A 19,642-nucleotide genomic window follows, 5' to 3' on the forward strand; every position below is an offset into this window, starting at 1 on the left:
CAAGTAAAAGAACTCCTTACATTATTAGAAACTAAATGGTTTTTATTTTTCTTGTATCACATACAAAAGTCGTCACATTTTCGACTTTTAAGAAAAACGTTATCTGCAGTGGTTGATTATTTTTTCTTCCACCGTAAACACGGCAAAAGGACTAACCGGACGATTCACATGGAAAGTCAAGGTCACATGGACGATATTTCTATTCAATGATGCCGGCTTGAATATTTACATCTCCGCGTGGGCCAACATCTTACTCCGACATCTATGTTTTGACTTTAAACAATCCCTGCGATACGGAAGTCATACGCATACGGTCTCAATTTCATAGTTTTGAATTATTTTAATGCTAAAATACAATTTTGTAGATCTCATCACTTCCAAAGTGGAGATTTGATTCTGATAGTCAACAATTCTATATAATTATTCTTAGGTTAGGAATAATCTCTGTCAGCTAGCTCTAATTATACCTTCAACCACTTCTCTACGCGTCAAGTTGCAATACTGAGAAACTTCCCAGCTTTTTGTCAAAGATATTAATTTTAAGCTAAATAACAGATGTTTCATCTGAAATTTGAAGATGACATTAAATTATGTGCAAGGAGACTAAAATTTCAATAGACTTGCTTCTTGTGACAACTGTTTGAGGGGAAATCAACATGCAGATCGCCTGCAGTTCAAAGTGTTCAGTATTTTTCTTCTGTGTGGTGCTCTTATCATGTATTTTTCGCATGAGCTCGGCCCAACATTGCGAGAGCACTAATTCTACAAGTGCTGTGTTTCAGAGTAATTTGAACACAGTCCTCAACAATCTCGCAAACAACACATCGGTATCAAAGGGTTTCAATACATCTGTGTACGGCCAAAGCCCATTCACTGTCTATGGTCTGCTCCAATGTAGCGGAGACACAACTGCGGAAGAATGCCTCAGCTGTTCACAAGACGCAAGTGCCGCCATTCGCAAGAGTTGTGGAAATGCCACGGGCGGTAAAGCTTGGCTGGACAAGTGCTTCATACGCTACCAGAACTTTTCCTTCTTTGGAAACCTAGATACCAATTTTGACACGGTTTATTACAATAGCCAGGCGGTCACAGATCAGCCTGGCGTGTTCAGTGCGGCGGTTAGGGAGCTTTTCAAGAATCTGTCAGATGACGCCCTCCGATCCCCATTTCGATTTGCCACCAGATCAACAGTCACGGCGTCTACATTTTATACGATAAACGGTCTGCTTCAGTGTTGGAGGGATCTAACTTCTGCCGAGGACTGCCAAATTTGCTTAGCAAGTGCAATTCGGATTCTGTTAGATGTGACGTTAACGGACAAGGGAACTTTTGTGGGAGGATTGAGTCGATGCGGTAGTTGCATTGCTCGTTATGAAATCTACCCATTCTTTCATCCTGCCCCGCCGCCGCCGCCGCCGCCACCATCTCCCCTACAACTGCCGTCTCCGCCGCCGATTCAGCAGCCACCATTACCATCTCCAACACGAGGTAGGATGCATATCAATTTCCTTATTAGCTAATTTCAGTCATAATTAGTATTCATATCAATTTTCTTATCTGCTAATTTCGAGACTATAATTGTTCTGGTATGGTGACGAATTCCATGAGAGATTAATGTAATGACGGCATTTAATTAGGGCTTTACAGGCACAAACTGTTTCGGAAAACCCCATCTCAGCCATAAGTCTTAGTGATAGATCCTATCAATATTATGGCTTCCAGGGAAAGTCTGTAGTAATTGTTAGGGGTTCGATGACAGAGGTTTTTGTCTAAGTTTATTTTTCAATTGCTGGAAGAATTGTATACATGTATCAATCGTCCATTTCACAAATCACATATCAATAAAATGTACTTTTGATCAAAATTCATAAAATTAAAAATACTACACATTTTTCTTAAATATTTAACATTTGTTCTTGATGATCGCTATCTTTTTAATCAAAAACAGCAAAGTCTATATTAATAACTGATTTTTTTAAACTTTTTTAATTGTTGACATTTTTGAATCAGCCATCCTAAGGAAAAACTTGCGAAACCGAACTTTTAATGAGTTCTAACTGTGTAAAACTATCCTCGATGACTATTACAGACTTTCCCCTATAGATGTCGTTTCTGGTTCATTTTACCCTTCATTCATATTCTTTGATAACCCACAGAGGGTTCATTTTGCTTTATGAAATTAACAGACACGCCCAGTACCATTTGCCATGACCAAACACTCAAATATTGATCAATTGTGCAGGAAAATCAACAAACAAAATTGGCGTACTTTTGGGTATTCTCGGCGGCGTAGTATTTCTGCTACTGATATGCCTGTTTGCAATCCAAAGGAAATTCATGGCTGCAGTATTATGGATGCCACGCCTGATAAAGAAAGGTATTTTTGTGGCGTGATTTTGTTGAATTTGTCATACCTGTTTAGTCTTTCTGGTTGGATAAAAAATTGTAAGTTTTCCACTGGGTGCGTTTATTATCCAGAGAATCGGCCGGGAGCGAGAGATAATTTAAATAGAGTGGTAAATTCAGCGATCGGCCAGGAGGTGGGCATAATTTATAATTTGGAAAATATCAAGGCCGCAACTAGAAATTTCGACGAAGATAACAAGCTTGGACAAGGAGGATTTGGTGATGTATACAAGGTAAACTAACCATAACCGACTCTGTTTCCTTGTTTAAGACAGGAAATTGAAAAATACAAGTAATTTAATAAGTATGCTTATCCATTCGTTATGCCCATTTTATCATTTTTTGCTGAGTTCTGATTTGAGAAGAGATCCGTCCACACATGAGGCTTTTTCACAGATTTGCAAACTACTTATCTACATTATAATTGTTTTACATATTCAAGAGCGTATGGTAATTGGATATATGTCATCTAGTAAAAACCTCGAAAGATTAGCTAGTCGCCATACTTTCAATTTAGATTTTACTTTTACTCATTTATAGAGAGCTCGCACAAACTGCTATACTGATCTTCTAGGAAATTAGATAGATCTCCTAAATAAGCTTCTAGCAATTTACCCAGCAACCAATTCTGTGGTAATCCTCTTCTGGGGCAAGGGTTTATTAATCTTTTAACTGATGACTGGGTTTGACGCCATAAATAATCTGACATTTTCTATGTAACAAGTGGGGTATGTCTTCTGTCATTTCACAGTTTCTTTTACAACCTATTCAGTCTGCTTCCTTTAAGCGGGCTGTTTGGAGTTTCTTAAGTATTATTAAGCCTACATATTGATGTGTTTTCTTTCATGTCAGGGCACAATGCCAAATGGAACATTAATAGCGGTAAAGAGACTTTCTGTCAAATCAACTCAAGGAAAGAAGCAATTTCTAAATGAGGTTAAGCTGGTAGCAGGAATTCAGCATCGTAATCTTGTGAAGTTACTTGGATGTTGTGCGGAGGGCTCAGAAAGATTACTTGTTTACGAGTTCCTCCCTAACAACAGCCTTGACAAAATACTTTTTCGTAAGTTTAGTCAGTCTTAATTTAACATTGGTGTCATAAAATGTTTGTCCTAATTCTTTTTGGAAAATTGAATATCATAAATCATTGATTTAGAGGTATGGATACAGATGCTAAGAAGAGAAAACAACTTGACTGGTCAAAGCGATTAAACATCATACTTGGAATAGCCCGTGGGCTTCTATATTTGCACCAAGATTCTCAACTCCGGATCATTCATCGAGATATCAAAGCAAGTAATATCTTGCTTGATGAGAAAATGCAGCCAAAGATATCAGATTTTGGTTTAGCAAGGTTGTTTCATCTAGACGAGACTCATGTCAACACAAGCATTGCAGGAACTCTGTAAGAATCCTCCTCATTCATATTTTTATTTTATTTTCAAATCATCTTGTACACCAAACAAGTTAGCTTTTAACATTTCTTCAAGATTGTTTTTTAAATTGAAGTTTTCTAATAATTATTTCCCATTATACAGTGGTTATATAGCGCCAGAGTATGCTTTGAGAGGGCAACTATCTGCTAAAGTAGATATCTATAGTTTTGGCATAGTTATTCTAGAAATTATATGTGGAAGAAAGAACAATGACAATAGACTGTCTCCTGAATTTCAAAACCTCTTGGAATGGGTAAGATTATATATGATAGCTAATATGAAGATGAGTATGATTCATTCTTAACATAGTCAATACAACTAAATTTCAAAAAATTATATATCAATAAGATGAGTATGATTTTTTCCTATGTAGGTATGGAGATCTTACAAGAAAAGAGATATTATGGACGTGATTGACAAAGAGATAATAGATAGTTCCAATGAGCAAGTTTCAAAATGCACTCAAGTGGGTCTTTTATGTACACAAGCAAATCCATCACTTCGTCCACCAATGACCGATGTACTTGCAATGCTTTCAAACCCTTCTAGGACCAACTTACCATATCCCACAAAACCTGCTTATGTATGCAATACCCTAAATAATGCTCCACAATCTACATCAACATCGACATCTAAAAGCACTTCTCTATCCACTTCATCAGCTTCTCAGTTAGTTTACCCATCTATCAATGATGCAACTATAACATATTTAAGTTCTAGATAATGTCACTCCTAACTAACTAAAATAAGAAAGATTGTATATTACAAGACATATGTACCAATTTCTCAATTTAATAAATTTTTTTTTTTTTTTCCGTCCAAACGAGTCATTAAATTGTTGATGGTAGTTAAATGTTTTCATGAATGTTCAATATTGGTCTTTAGTGTAATGAAATATTATTTTGTTAAATGTATTGAAAATAGTAGGACATGGTAGTATTATTTAATTTTCTAATATCACAAAATTCTAAGCTCAAAAGGGGTGCTAGTAGGAAAGAGCACATCCACCTAACCACATTAGAAAATAAAATATGCAATGATCCTTCTAATACAAAAACCCAATAACTTGATGAACAAAAAATCATCATAATTCTAAGGAATATGTTTCTTTTATAAAACTTCATAAAGTCTTGGTCTTAAGATGCCTTGTCCTTAACATACAAAACCAAAAACATCAACCACCTTCTATTCCACAAAAGCTAGCTATCATACCATCTCAAGAAAAGATAAACAAACATATATTTCCAGAATGAGATAAACAAACATATATTTCCACAATGAGAATTAGTAGCAAAAGAAACACTATATTTTAAAGAGAAAAAAAATCTTTATTAAAGTAAATATACAAGTGAAACACTCAAAAACTCAACATAAAAAAAAGAACCATATATAATTGACTATTAAAAACTACTATTATAAACAACAAGGGAAGACCAAACTAATAACACCAAGATTTGTGACACCTAAAGATCTTAAGAAGTAAAACGCTAAACAGAACTCGTGCATCCTATGACCCTATAAATTGAAGATATTGACCCCAATCAAAAAAAAAACCCATCTAGTATATGCTCTATAAAGAATTAACTAATTAAATAATTCCATTCTATTAAAATAAAAGACCTATTCTTTCTATTAATAACCCTTCATTTTTATCTAGATGATACAAATTGAAAACAATAGCTAAAAGAATACCATTATTAATAAATATATTATTATAAAGTCATCCATATAGATTTAGGGATAATCATTACAAAACCACCAATTCATAGCCAAACATCAAGTTTGTCTTAAACCACTTCAAGTCTAATGTTTACTATACACAAAACCTACGCTTCTTCAAAATCACAAAACATCAATATTTAACTAGAAGCCCCAATATACTTATACATTTAAGGACACATATTTATATAAAACCTAGACTCTACTAGACCTTATCTCAAGCCATGAGACCTTCATAGTTTAGAAACCAATCAAATCCCTTCCAATATACACAAAAGGGAGTTTTCGTAAAGGCTAACATAAACATCGAATTACAATTAATCTTCTTGTATTTCTTATATGAATTACTATAGCTTGTGACCTCCAAAGTCAAGTACGCCATGAGGAATTGACCAATTATCCCCTATTGGAATGTACAGATTGTCATTAATTTCTACAATAATTGGTCCAGCTCCTTTAGTACATGACCCTTTAGAATTTCTTTGTAGATATCTGAGATAGCTGCCTTGTCCAAGCCTATATGGGATATAGACTCAAAAAATATTATCACCATATCTATTTTATTTTTCTCCTTGTCCATATAATTTAAAAAATCTTCTTGAACCACCTTTGAAATTCCTCTATAAACCAATCCAATGTTGATCTTCACTATATTACTCAACATAAGCTAGGATAATTCACCTTAGAAAGACATTTCGCTATTACCAAGTTTCATCCAAATAGGGGCTTCTATGGAAACTAATTATGGAATTCACCAAGAAAACTAAACTCTTTCTAACTCAAATTTACTCTAAAGAAAGAAAATATTTAAAGGGAAAGTTGAATAAATAGTGGAAAAGCCCAAATTTTTAGGAGCTCCAAAATTAAGTATAATGATGAAAAAAGAGGCTTTAAATTCCCCATTGCATATAATAATTACCACACCAAAGTTGTAAAGGTTAAACTAAAATAAGACTAATGTTCATGCAAAGGTGCTTATGAATAATCAATATATAATATTTTTTTTAAAAAATTATCCTAAAGAAATGCCACCTAATAAAATATGTTATAAAATTTATAATCGATAAAACTTCCTATTATTAGTGAAATGGAAGTCATGAATATGAAAGCTCCTACAAGCTAATGATAAAAAACCTCTTGACAAGAGGATAGACCATATTAACAATCCACATTGAGTTTCTAAAGAAAGAGTCTTCTTAATAGCTCAAAGGATATTGAAAGAGAAATGCTTCATAAAACCTAGATAAATGGGATGATGAATATGATAATAATTAGTAGAGGATGATAAATTAAAATCCATGAGTATAAGATATGCAATATAAGGATCAAGTACCAGAAAATATTAAAATATTTCATTTATCCATAATAAGCATACCACATACGATTAACATACAAGGGGATTTTATTGAGACTAATTCTAAAGCTAAAATTATAAGTTAGAGATTTCCAAATTTTCATCATTTAAAAAGAGTCTAATTTCCACTCTCATTACCCAGTACAATACTCCATAATGAAAGTATAAATCTAGTTTGGTAATGGTGGAGATTAAAAACAAAAAAAAGAACATGAAATCTATTTTTTGTTGTATTTTTCATGTCAAGCTTAGAAAACTATTCAGATGTTCCACTTCTAGGATTGTAAAGGTGGCAACCACTCTTGCCCACACTAATTATTGTTATAGAATATGGATTCCAAAATTGACAAATACCCTCTTTTGTTATTCACCACCACATCTAGATCTTTCAAATACACTCCATTAAATACTCTTCTTTACACGAGTTCGATTGATACCTTATTAGGATCAACTTGGAGGGCTGAGACTAAAAACATAGCATGGATATCAAAAGTTAATTCTGTCGATCGAGACTCACTAATAATGAAGTAGTGAGCTGTGGTAGTGCACCCACTTATTTATTATTCATTGTCCTAATTTTTTTTATAATTGTGAATGAATTCATTACGAAGAATGTGGTATACTACTCTTACTACTAAAGAGTAAGTAGACAACATAATACTCCTCAATCTTTGCCCAATAATTATTCTATCAAAATATAGATGGGAATTGGGACTCCTAAGTTTTACTAGTGTATACATCAAAAGAAAAACAAGCTTAAGGAAAGCCAAGACAAGGATTAAGTGCCTTAACAAGAAATAAAATAAACCTTACAAATGATTAAGGAGAAGGAAAAGCTATGGGAAACTAAAAGGCTCTCAGAAAGAGAAGAAAAACTACTTTGGAAGCAAAAAGGGAAATGGAATAGCCTTGTATCAAAATTAATAAACTTACTTATGTGATCACTAAGAACAAGAGAGTTTAAAATTCAAAAAATAGAAAACAAGGTATCTTATAAGAATAGCTAGAAAAAATCATTAGAATCAAAATAAAAAAACCATAAACAACCAAAAGTTATATTAATCATACTAATTCTCCTCTAGGAACTAATCAACTAACCAATCTTTGAGCCTTTGGACTTCCTAGTTTTAACAACATAATCAATAAGATTAAAAACACACCATAACAATGAAAAATAGACCTTACCTAAGCCCCAATGGAGACCCCTCATCCTAAGAAGCTTTTTCCTTAATGAATGAATATCACTATACTAGAGAAATAAAAATAGGAAAAGGTAAATAGGTGCAATTTCTAACCTATAAATATTATCACCTAATGACCTAGCCTACCTAAAACTAATATAAACTATGCTAACCAAGATCAAGTCTTTTTATGTCAGCTCCACAGTTTGCTTATTGATTTGCATTACTATTATCCTCTCAGTAAATTGTGTGAGGAATATAAATTTTGAATCCAAAATGAAACTAATTCACTTGGTGCATAAATTCATCTAATTTCTACTTAACAATAGACCCCTTCCTAATAGCGTTAATAACTAAAGTTGAATCTCCTTCAATTTATAGATTCTTGATACCTAGGCAATAACACTTTAAAAACTTTGAGCACAACAATAAATTTTGCTAAATTATTGGCACTTATCCTTGTAGGTTTGGCAAAATTAGATATTAGTTTTCCATCCCAGTTGTTGATACAACATCGTATACCCAGTTGGTACTAGCAACCTTGTAGAAGCTCAAGCCCTATTGGCAGGTCTAATTCTGGCAAAGAGATGTAATGTTTCCACCATCCATATTGAAGGTGATTCTCAAGTAATTATAAACTCTTGTCTCTCATGATCTTCTCATACCTTGAAACTAGCCTATATCCTTCAACAATGCTGGGATTTAATTGATTCTTTTCAAGCTACTCGTTTCTCTCATACTGTGAGGGAGGGCAATAAACTAGCTAATTGTCTACCTAATCTTAGTTGTGAAGGCTCTGTATTTGAATCTTTCCATTCTGAGATTATTTTTTCGAAATTTCCATGCTTAGCAGAGTGCCATATTTGGGACACAAAGAAGATGAATGAAGCTTTATAGAAACTAGTACTATATCTGATCAACACATGGCTATTAGCTTGCACATTCTTTGTGCATGTTCACAAATGCTCCAATTAGTTAGGAGGTTCAAAGCTCTCTTGATTTTAGTTAAATCTTTTAGAAGGAGAAGTTTATTGGCATAATTGGACCCTTCTCATTGTTGAGTATTGATATATATCATACTTTGGGTACTCTTGCTTAGTGCAAAGAAATTGTATTTGGTTGTAGGTATGCCTGGTATGACATATCAAATTTTAACACTTTTGTATTTCGGTAATGATTCAGAGTTTTCTTGCTAGTTCTTTCTCTGATGAGCCCTTGAACTAGTTTATTAATAAATATATTATATAAGTGCTATGTCACTTTTTGATTTTAAAAAAAAACATCGTATACCCACCTCTCTTGGGATATCTCAAGAGGACATTTTTTTTTTAAACTTATGTCATCCCTTTCCTGGGGCATTCCAAATGCATACTTTCTTTGATCTATATGAATCTACTCTAGAAAATTATTTCAATGGAAGGATAACAAGTCATACCCATTTATTTCTCATCTCATCATTTCAAGACGAAAATATAGCAACCCCCTTCTGTAGTCTTAACTGTTGATTTACTAATACCACAATTCTTACTTCAATTTTATTTAGAAGTTGATCAAGATCCAATTTTTTATCCTTCAAAATTCTTCAATTCCTCTACTTCTACATTTCCCAAATCAAGCGATAAGGAGTTAAGTCCATAAGACATCATATGATTCCTTATTATGGAGTCTACATGAACTAAGAAAAATGTCAACCAACTTGCTAGGAAGAGAGTATTTTCAGCCTAATTTTTTCATAAGCCAAAGCCAACATCTATGTGAAAAGTTACAATTTGTAAAAATATAATCCATTGACTCTTCATCTTTTTTATGTAGGACACATTTGGAAGGACCCTAGAAACCTAATTTGCCAATGTTTTTCACTGTTAAGATTTTTTGTTGGAAGGTCATCCAAGAAAATATCGTAGCTTTGGGTAAATAATCCTTCCCCTAATATAGATCATGATGAATAATAGATCTAGGAAATACTATAAATAGGTACAAAATCTCATATCCCTTTTTGGTGGAGTAATCATGGGAATCAACTTTAGTCCAAATATTATTATCCACTCTATATTTGGGAACTAACTTTTTAGAATTAAGAATCTCCATTAGTTTAGATTTGAAACTTGCAAGAACATCTACATTCCAATTTTCTTTCCAGTGGGAATCCAAGCTAGATGGAGTCCAACTCAAGCTAATGTAGTCCTTCACAAATATTCCCAACATATATTTTATATTTCATTACTTGGATGGGTCCTTTATGTGGAAAGAATTTATCTAGAATAGGGAGGCCTCCCCATGAGTCACTCCAAAAAGGGTATTATCTGCATTGTTTGCACTTCAACATATATTGTTTCTAATTAAATGTCTACACTTTTAAAGAAAATTCCACTATATAAATTGGGTGGATTTTCATGCCTTGAGATACTAAGTGGGTTATGCCTATCCAAATATTTAAATCTTAATATCCTTACCCATTTCAAATTTGGTTCCTTTACCATCTACCATATCTCATAAAGCCATATTCTGATCATTTGATCTTTTCACTCCCACACCACCATAATCTATTGATCTACACATCTTATCCCAAGCAATAAAAGCTAGCTTGTGTTTATCATCAAACCCTTGCTAGAAGAATAAATGTTTTTTTTGGGTCATCTTTTTCCTAAACATCGCTTGGAATCTTAGACCATGCCAACTAAAAAATGGGAATGATTGACAAGGCTTCTTTAAGCATGGGCCCTCCTAGCTAAGGAGAGTCATCCATCTTTCCAAGAAGCCATCTTATTCTCAATTTTATGAATGACATCTACAAATAACTCAACTAGTCTAGATCTCTTATTTAGTAGGATCTTAACATACTAATTGGGAAGGGTCCCTTTCATAAATCCCTATCATGTTGCATTGCAAAAAAGATGAAGTACTTAACTAAACGTAAAGAAGGTGATGGAATGTTATTCCCTACAAGTATATTTTTCAAATTTATATATAAATTATTTGCATTTATTATTAAATAATGAATTTACTTATTACATGTACACATTAAATTAACTTTTAAATGAATGGTGTGTAGGTTCGGCTGTTTTGGAGGGAACATATCTTAACCAACACAAACTAGTGAAACATCAAATTCACTTTGTTGATTACCAACCTAACAATAAAGTGCTTCAATATACTCACCGTGTTATTGTTACATCTATTTCTTTACATCTAGTTAAACATAAAGTTGGATGTCGCAAGTGGAGATTAGATACTAAGGACCAAGAGAGAATATTAAATTTTCTCTAGCATGTGGAACCACTTGACATATTTCATATTTTTAAGGATTTAATAGGATTTTGTACAATACTTTCCTTAAGGGATTACTATAGGAAGTTGTTTCTGCACCTGAGTTTCCTTACAAGTGGTACTAGAGCTTGACCAAATTTTGATTCTAGTTGTTGGGTAGGGTTTATTGAGATAATCTCAAGTTTGAGTGGGAGTTTTGTATAGAGCATTCTAAATCTTATTTTTAGATTGAGATGACTAGTTCATCATATGGAAAAATGGAGGTGGAGAAATTTAATCGCAATAATTTTGAGTTGTGGAAACTCAAAATGGAAGACTTGCTTGAAGATCATGATCTATGGGAGGTGATTTCATTTGATGTGAGACCCACAACAATATTTCAAGAAGATTTAGATCTCAAGGATTGAAAATCTAAGGGTCTCATTAGACTCTATCTAGTTGATTCAGTTCTCCTGAATGTTCTTGATGAGAAGACCACAAATAGTTTGTGGACATGGCTTGGATCTGTTTATCAGGCCAAATCTCTGGTGAACAATATGTTCCTGAGGAAGAAGTTGTATTCTCTAAGAATGGAGGAAGGAGGATCTATTATAGATCATCTAAATGCTTTTAATTTATTGATTGAATAGTTGACATCATCTGGTGTCAAGACAGAGGAGGAGGATTGATGCAAGACCATGTAAGACCCTATTATGTTCCTTGCTGCATTCATGGGACCATCCTGTGATGGCTCTTGGAAATAATTTAGTCACTTTCAAAATGGGCATATATGGAAACGAGGAGAAAGTCATCAAATTCAACTAAGGAAGCTCTTCTTGTTCATGGTAGATCCAATAAAAGAGGAAGAAAAATGACAAGTCTAGAAAGGGTAGATCCAAATCTCATGGAAAATCAAAGACTCCTAGAAAGTCCAAGGAAAAATGTTGGAATTGTGATAAGACTGGGAATGTCCACAAAGATTTTAAAGAGCCAAAGAAGAAGAAGAAGGCCTCAGATTTAGGTTCAAAAAAATATCAGTAAGATGGTAATACTTTCATTGTAGCCTTGGCAATGTATGCATCCGATGATGTGTGGTTGATAGACTCGGGTGCTTCTTTCCACATGACCTCTCATCGAAGCTAGTTCTCAAAGTATGAAGTTTTTGATGGTGGAAAGGTGTACTTAGGTGATGATTCTCACCTAAAGATAGTTGGACAAGGATAGGTCACTATCAAATTCACTAATGGATGAGTAAAGGGGATCAACGGGGTATTACACATCCCTAGTTTGGCATAAACCTATTATCTATAAGTATGCTAAATGATGTAGGTGTGCAAGTTGTTTTTTAAAGATGGATGTAAGATGATGAGAGGAGCTATGATTCTCGCTAAGGTTACTAGGATAGCTACTCTTTCTTAGCTTGATGCATGCATTTCTTAGTGCAATAGTTCTTCTAATTCAAAGAAAAGAGCAACTATGACTTCATCCCCACCATTTGAATGAGCATAAAGAAGATTGTGGTTATTGGTTTCAATGGTAGTGCAACATGTGTACCTAAGGGTGCAAACACATTGGAAGGAAAGATTCTTATAGAAAATAAAATTTTGTGGCATATGAGATTTGGCCACTTTGGTGAGAAGGGTCTTAGAACCCTAAAAAAAAAGAACCTCATTGAGGGGTTAAATGATTGTAATCTCGAGTTTGACTTCTAAAAACACTATGTCTATGGTAAAAAAATCGCATTCAATTTTACTCTAGTTCTCACAAATCTTTTGATATTTTGGATCTTATTCATTTTGATGTATTTGGTCCTATAAAAGTTCCTTCAATCTCCAAGTCTGTATTTTTTGTATCTTTTATAGATGATTATAGTAGAAGGACATGGATTAATTTCCTAAAAAGTAAGACACAAGTCTTTAGTCAGTTCAAGGAATTTAAAGCCCTTGTAGAGAATCAAACTAGTAAGAATATTAAGTTTGTGAGAACTGACAATGATGGTGAGTAAATGCAAGGAGGGATCAAAATAGCTAGGGTCAATGGCACACCTAACTATCCATTCACTTTCCTGAGTAAACATAATGGAAGCAAAAATCAAAGTGAACCATACCAAGGAGAGAAGGAACAACAACTCTTTATTGATTCATTCAATTATCAGCATACATTCCTAGCTATAAGGCCTTTTTTTTTATGACCAAATAGAAAATACAACTTCAAAACCACAATCTAGCTTCAAAACACACTATTCTAGAAACTAAGTTCCTCTACTTTGATTTCCCATTTAGACTCTCTAAGCTATCTTATACTTTCCAAAATGACTTATAAAAGTTTCTAGATAAGTTGATCCAAATTAAATACATAAGTTGACTCAAGTTAAATACATTAAATTCATGATCCAAATTAAATACATAAGTTGACTCAAACTAGAAACCAATCACTAGAGAAACTCAGTTAAAGAAGGAAATGAGCATCAATAAATAATAGGTTCACTTGACACTTGAAGCAACGCTTGGTCAATAGTAGTAATCTGCAATTGTTGTAACTTGGGTCAATACTAATAGAATGAATGGGATAACATGACAACTAGCAAGAAATTATTACTCAATAACAACTTCAACTCAGGTGATACCGAATAGACTAGCACTCGATAATGAGTACGACACGATAGCAACTCAAAGAATTAACACATATGAGTACGATAACATGTTAAACAAGGATGTTCCTCCATTAGAATACCAAAGTAGAAAGAAATGATTCCCTTGAATCATGCAAGTGTCACAACCTAAGTTGAATCGAACTCATATTGAGAAATCCATGCAGCATCTTCAACTAGTCTATTCTTCCATGTCCCCAAATATTCATATTAATCTTTTCCTCTTGTGCTCTTATCTCTTATCCAATATATGTTCAATGTCTTAAATATACTTCTTAAGATAATCATCAAGCACAAGAACTCCATTATTTGATGCATGCTACTCATACAAATCAGCAATATTGAATATAGGAGATATATCCATGTCATCAAGTAACTCAACTTCATTAGCATTACCACTGTCAAACTTCCTCAAGATCTTACAAGGTCCAAGCTTCTTCATTTTAAGTTTACTATATGTCCAAACAAGAAATCTTCCTCTCTTCAAATGAACCATCACCTCATCACCAACTTCAAAAAACATGATGTCTTCTAGACTTATCAATATTCTCCTTATACTTACGATTAGTTTGTTCCAACTTCAACTTCGCTTTCTTATGTAAATACCTCATAGAACCAGAAAATTCTTCCCCTTCAACACTTCTCTTCTCTTCACCAACAACATCCCTCAAATTTGATACTCCTCTAGTATGCATTCTAGTAACAATCTCAAAAGGTGTTTTTCCCATACTCCTATTTACAAAACTAATATATGAAAACTCTAGGTATTCTTTTGAAGTCATTCTAAAATCTATGAATTATTATTTCATCTATCTCTTTTACACACACAAACATATATGATAAATCTTAAAGTGATTAGTGTAGATAAAATTGATAAATGAAATTCATGGGTAATATATCCAGACATATATATGATAAATATTATATTTGGGTAAGAAATAACAACCTTTCGAGTCCCAATATAGATAATATATTCAATTAGAACATATTAAGTCACATACATGGATAAAGAATTTTTAAATGATACAATGGATGTTGATCTAAGGATGGAACTTTGGTAGGTTGACTAGAAGGTTACGATCCCATTAGACCATTCAAATCCATCTTTTGTAGAAAATATTTTGGTGTTATTCTACTAATGAGGTAATCCCTTTTTCTTTCCCTTCTCTCACTTTTTCTTTCATGCTAGTAGAGATAGATCTAGAAGTTATGTTTACTAATAATGTTCATCTTGAATTTATTATGTCATCACTTATGCTCTTGTAATGGCTTTCCAAATAGTATATTAGTGGTTGAGATGTTTCTTTGGCCGAGTTCTCTCTTATTTTTTTATTTGTGTTTGTTTTAGTCCTAACTCCTTTGTCATGTCTTTTTATGTCTATTTTTATTTTCTTTTGTTTTTCTTTACACCCTCATGCATGGATGCATAGTTAGGACCCTTTTTATTGGTAGCTTGTTCTCTGTGACTAAGTAATGTTATATCTCATTGCAATTCACTAGAATTTCTTATTGTTCTCCTTTCTATTTTACCACAAGTATGGGTTGACCCAGACTTTCACTAAAGTGAGGGCTAAATGTATTCTCTTAAATTATAAGGACTCCAATTTAATCAAGGTTTAATACCTATTTAATGAAATATCATCAATCTTCTTGTGCATTTCCTTATATTTATTTTCTAATATATCCTTTCTCTTAGGTGGAATTGGGATAAAGCTTAATAAATTCTCTTTAAATCTCCTATGTTTATAGTATCAAGCTCAAGGTAGGATCTCTCCTCCTAGATAATCCCTTTACTTCAACTATCCACTTGGAATTTTCTCTTTACATCATAATGAATATATCTTGAGTTTTGTAGCTAAATCTAGAGATCCGACCCCTATTTTTGGATCCTGAAGGAATCCAAAAGGTTTTGGGAGACAAATGTCAAGATAATAGTATTCTTCTAACCAATTAGGTGTGCAATGCACCTGTTAACAATCAAGGGCACAATGCCCCCACATGAGCCAATCAGGATTGAAGTGTGCCTTATATCAGTACCTACTTTAGGTCCCATGTCTGGATACCTTTGGGGTGTTAATTCGTAGGTAGGTCAGCCTATAGGAGTTAGTCAATTCTAAGATCTATATAAACCCTTCCATTTTACCCATATCTACATCTAAGCATCTTATCATCACATGTTCAAGCATTCGTGCACTTAGGTTTTCATGTTCTAAAGAATTCCTCAAGCAATCAAGGAATTCAAGTTATCTCCATTGAAGTCTAATGATACATGCATTCAAGCAATCGAATGAGTCTATGCTAGATCCTGTATTGCATTTCCAATATTCAACCTCTTCCTTCATACATCCAAAATCCTTTTTACATCTTCTGAGTCCATCCTTTCAAAATATGTATCAATCTACATATATTGATAAGGAATATTTTAAGCATGTACATTCATGGAGGTTTTGGTTTTATTTTGATTTTGTTTCTAGGGTTTTGATGTCAAGTCAATTCTATTAGATCTACCGACTTAGTTGCATTGCAAATTTAAGATCACATTCATTGATTTGCATTTCTTCATGTCAGATCTATCACTACTACTTCCTAGCATTGTATCTCTAGTTTAATTCAAGGTTAATTTCTAAACTAGGGTTTGACCAAGGGAAACTACCCCAATGAAAAATAAACAAAATCTATGTTTTGCAACCCTCAAATATCTAATTGATGAATAGATTATGGATTCTAATACCCTTTTTGGCTCTTTGTGAAACCAAAAAATCAGAATTAGTGACACATACAATCAATTAGGTTTGTAGTGCAACCTTGATGATCTATTTTCCCCTAATTATCTTTTTCCGCCCTCACAGATCTCTAAACAATTTTTGGGTTTTCTTTTCCTTTCAATTTTTAGCCTACACTTTGGATTACAATAGCTTATGACATCATTCAATAGCATAGTCTAAAGTTTATATTATACAAGGTATATCATCTATTACTTTATATTTTTTTTTCCGCTATTGCATTATTGTATTTATCATTTTTGCTTCAATCCTCCAAAGGAGGGGGTGAGATGGAATTAAACTGATGCTCTTCATTCTTCTTTTCTCCATTAGGTTTACATTGATGTTTCTTCTTGTATCAATCTAATATAATCAAAAGGGGTGGATCTTGTTCTTCCCCCTTCATTTAAATGTGTGATTGGTTTATTTGCATTTTCCAATAATACACCTTGGTATACGTAGGCATTGTCAATCTATGCCAGTATAGGTCAACTTAGTCTACCTATAACAAGAATAAATAAATAAGGAATGTGCTAAAATATATTATGAAAAAGGTGAAATAATTACACTTATGAGGACCATGAATAGAAATGGGCAATAATCTAGAGATTTTGAGAAAAATATGGAAGGATAGAAAAGGGTCAAAATACTAAGGAGGGAAAAAGATATCAAAACAAGTTCTTCCAATTTAATATGATATATCTATCCCTCATTTTAGTGGGATTATGAGGCAAGTCATAGTCTTGATAAAAGGAGAATAAAAGATAAAGAGATAAGTGATAAATTACAATGAGACAAAACATCACCAAGATAAATGAAATAATCCCCCAAATCTTGGACCCTTAAGTCCATTCCCATGTACAAGAGCATGAAAAAATGAAAGGAAAACAAGGGAAAATCACAAAAGAATGAAAATACTTAAAAGGTATTAGTACTTAAAACACAAATAAACTAGAGAAAGAGACCACAGTAGAAGAATCATCTCAACCAATAATATCATATTTGGAAAGCTAGGGGAGAGAGAGAGAGAGAGAGAGAGAGAGAGAGAGAGAGAGAGAGAGAGAGAGAGAGAGTCTTTCTCAGGAAGATCTATGTGCCTTACTGTACATTACAAAAACTAAAAATAAAAGGGTATGATTGAATAGTCTAGAGGGTTTGTGTGCCTTTTAGTTAGTCTTGTGGACAAGTTGGTGTCTTTTGTATGCATGTGTACACCCATGTATCAATTTCCTTACATCACCATGGTGTTTAAATATGTTTGCAATCTTTATGGATGGACATGTGTCTACTATGGATATAGATACTTGTTTGTGTGCAAATGCATTTTTTAGGGACAAAAAGAGTCACTTATACACGTTAGGGTGTGGAATGTTTCAAAGTAAAAGTAAAAGTGCATAGATAGTAAAATATAGTATATAGATGGCATTGAGTATTCCTCTATCCCTCATGAATATGTCAACATGATTGGGACATAAAACATTTTAACATAGGCATATGTTGTAGTAGATTTGAGAAATCGCACTTGGATTTAACCCCTCTCCCCTCTTTCTCTGATTCCTCATCTACTTTGTTGAGAACCGTATGCTATTTTTAGGCATTTTTTTGGGTAGGGCCACCCATGGAGGCCCATTTATATTCTATAACAACTTAGAATGTTAAACAAATTCAGGGTGGCTTCAAGAAATATGGAGAATCTCTTCAACTTTCAAGAGAATCTTTCGTAATTACATGAAGCTTTTAAGTTTTTCATGATTGTTATCATGTCACAAAATTTGTAATTTTTTCTAAGGAATTTTTTTTCTTTCTCAAAGTAATGAGAAATAAAAAATTAATATTTTTAAATAATGAAAAATTAATATTAATAATTAAATATTGTGTTTTAGTCTACTAAAATTTAATTATTTACATTAATTGGTTCATTGACTTAGCAAAAAGAGAAAATATGTATCAAATGAATGCATAAGTTATCTAGTCATAGGTAAGAAGTAGTAATATTGGCTAGAGGGACCATTCATGTTTCACAAGATAAATTTAAATCATAACCTACTTATTGATGGATAATTAGCCAACCCCTATCATGTTATGGATTTTTTAATGCATTTAAAACAAAATATCTATCATTTATATTGCAGTTAAAAAATATTCCTAAATATATTACCAATTTTAGAAATTAAGCTTGATTAGAAATTATCAATGAATCCCTTGTAACCATTTTTAGTAAATACACTTTTTTTTGTTTTAAAACAAAATTTGTGTGTAACAATCTTAATTTAGTGTCTTTTTAAACATTTATAACAGATAATTTTGAAATAGTTTGAAAGGAAAAATTCGACAATGACATTTTAAAGTTAAAAGTCAAGCTCATAATGGTGTGGTCACATGGGCTAGGGCCTGCGTACCCTAAGACTGCATGATACTGGTGTTAGCTGCAACGATGCCTTTGCTGATATCGCTGCTCCTGATGCCGGCATTATTCACATCAACAATGAGCGGGTAAATGGAATATATAACAAGTGGTAGTCTGCGGATTAAAGGAAGCCTGCACAGGGGAGCTGCCCTTTTTGAAGACAGAAAATCTTCCTTATCAGACGTGGATCGAAAGTGAGGAAAGCCGACTGACGCAAATTTACTGAAACAAGGTTTTTAATATTCTTATCTTAGCACTAATAACATCTACAACGAATCGGAGGGCCTGATGCAGAGGAGGAGGCTAGGGCCTGCGTACCCTAAGACTGCATGATACTGGTGATTAGCTGCAACGATGCCTTCACTGATATCGCTGCTCCTGATGCCGGCATTATTCACATCAACAATGAGCGGGTCTGGGCGCGCAACAAAGCCAACGTGGATGTTACCGTGCTGAATAACCCTAATACTCACAGAGGAGG

The 19,642-nt window shown here is 33.4% G+C and overlaps 1 protein-coding gene across 1 annotated transcript; it reads left to right on the top strand.

Annotated features, from left to right (window-relative positions):
* The first annotated feature begins 471 nt into the window (after positions 1-471).
* On the top strand, positions 472-4,641 carry LOC149531184 (cysteine-rich receptor-like protein kinase 15). The gene is made up of 7 exons (XM_089810459.1): positions 472-1,488; positions 2,243-2,377; positions 2,479-2,639; positions 3,259-3,469; positions 3,577-3,811; positions 3,945-4,095; positions 4,216-4,641. The coding sequence occupies exons 1-7, from the start codon at positions 657-659 to the stop codon at positions 4,564-4,566; spliced, it is 2,076 nt and encodes a 691-aa protein (XP_089666585.1). The 5' UTR covers positions 472-656; the 3' UTR covers positions 4,567-4,641.
* The last annotated feature ends 15,001 nt before the right edge of the window (positions 4,642-19,642 follow it).

This window comes from Cupressus sempervirens, chromosome 11 (genome assembly GCF_028749045.1).
Source record: "Cupressus sempervirens isolate cs-2001-9-10 chromosome 11, ASM2874904v1, whole genome shotgun sequence".
NCBI lineage: Eukaryota > Viridiplantae > Streptophyta > Pinopsida > Cupressales > Cupressaceae > Cupressus > Cupressus sempervirens.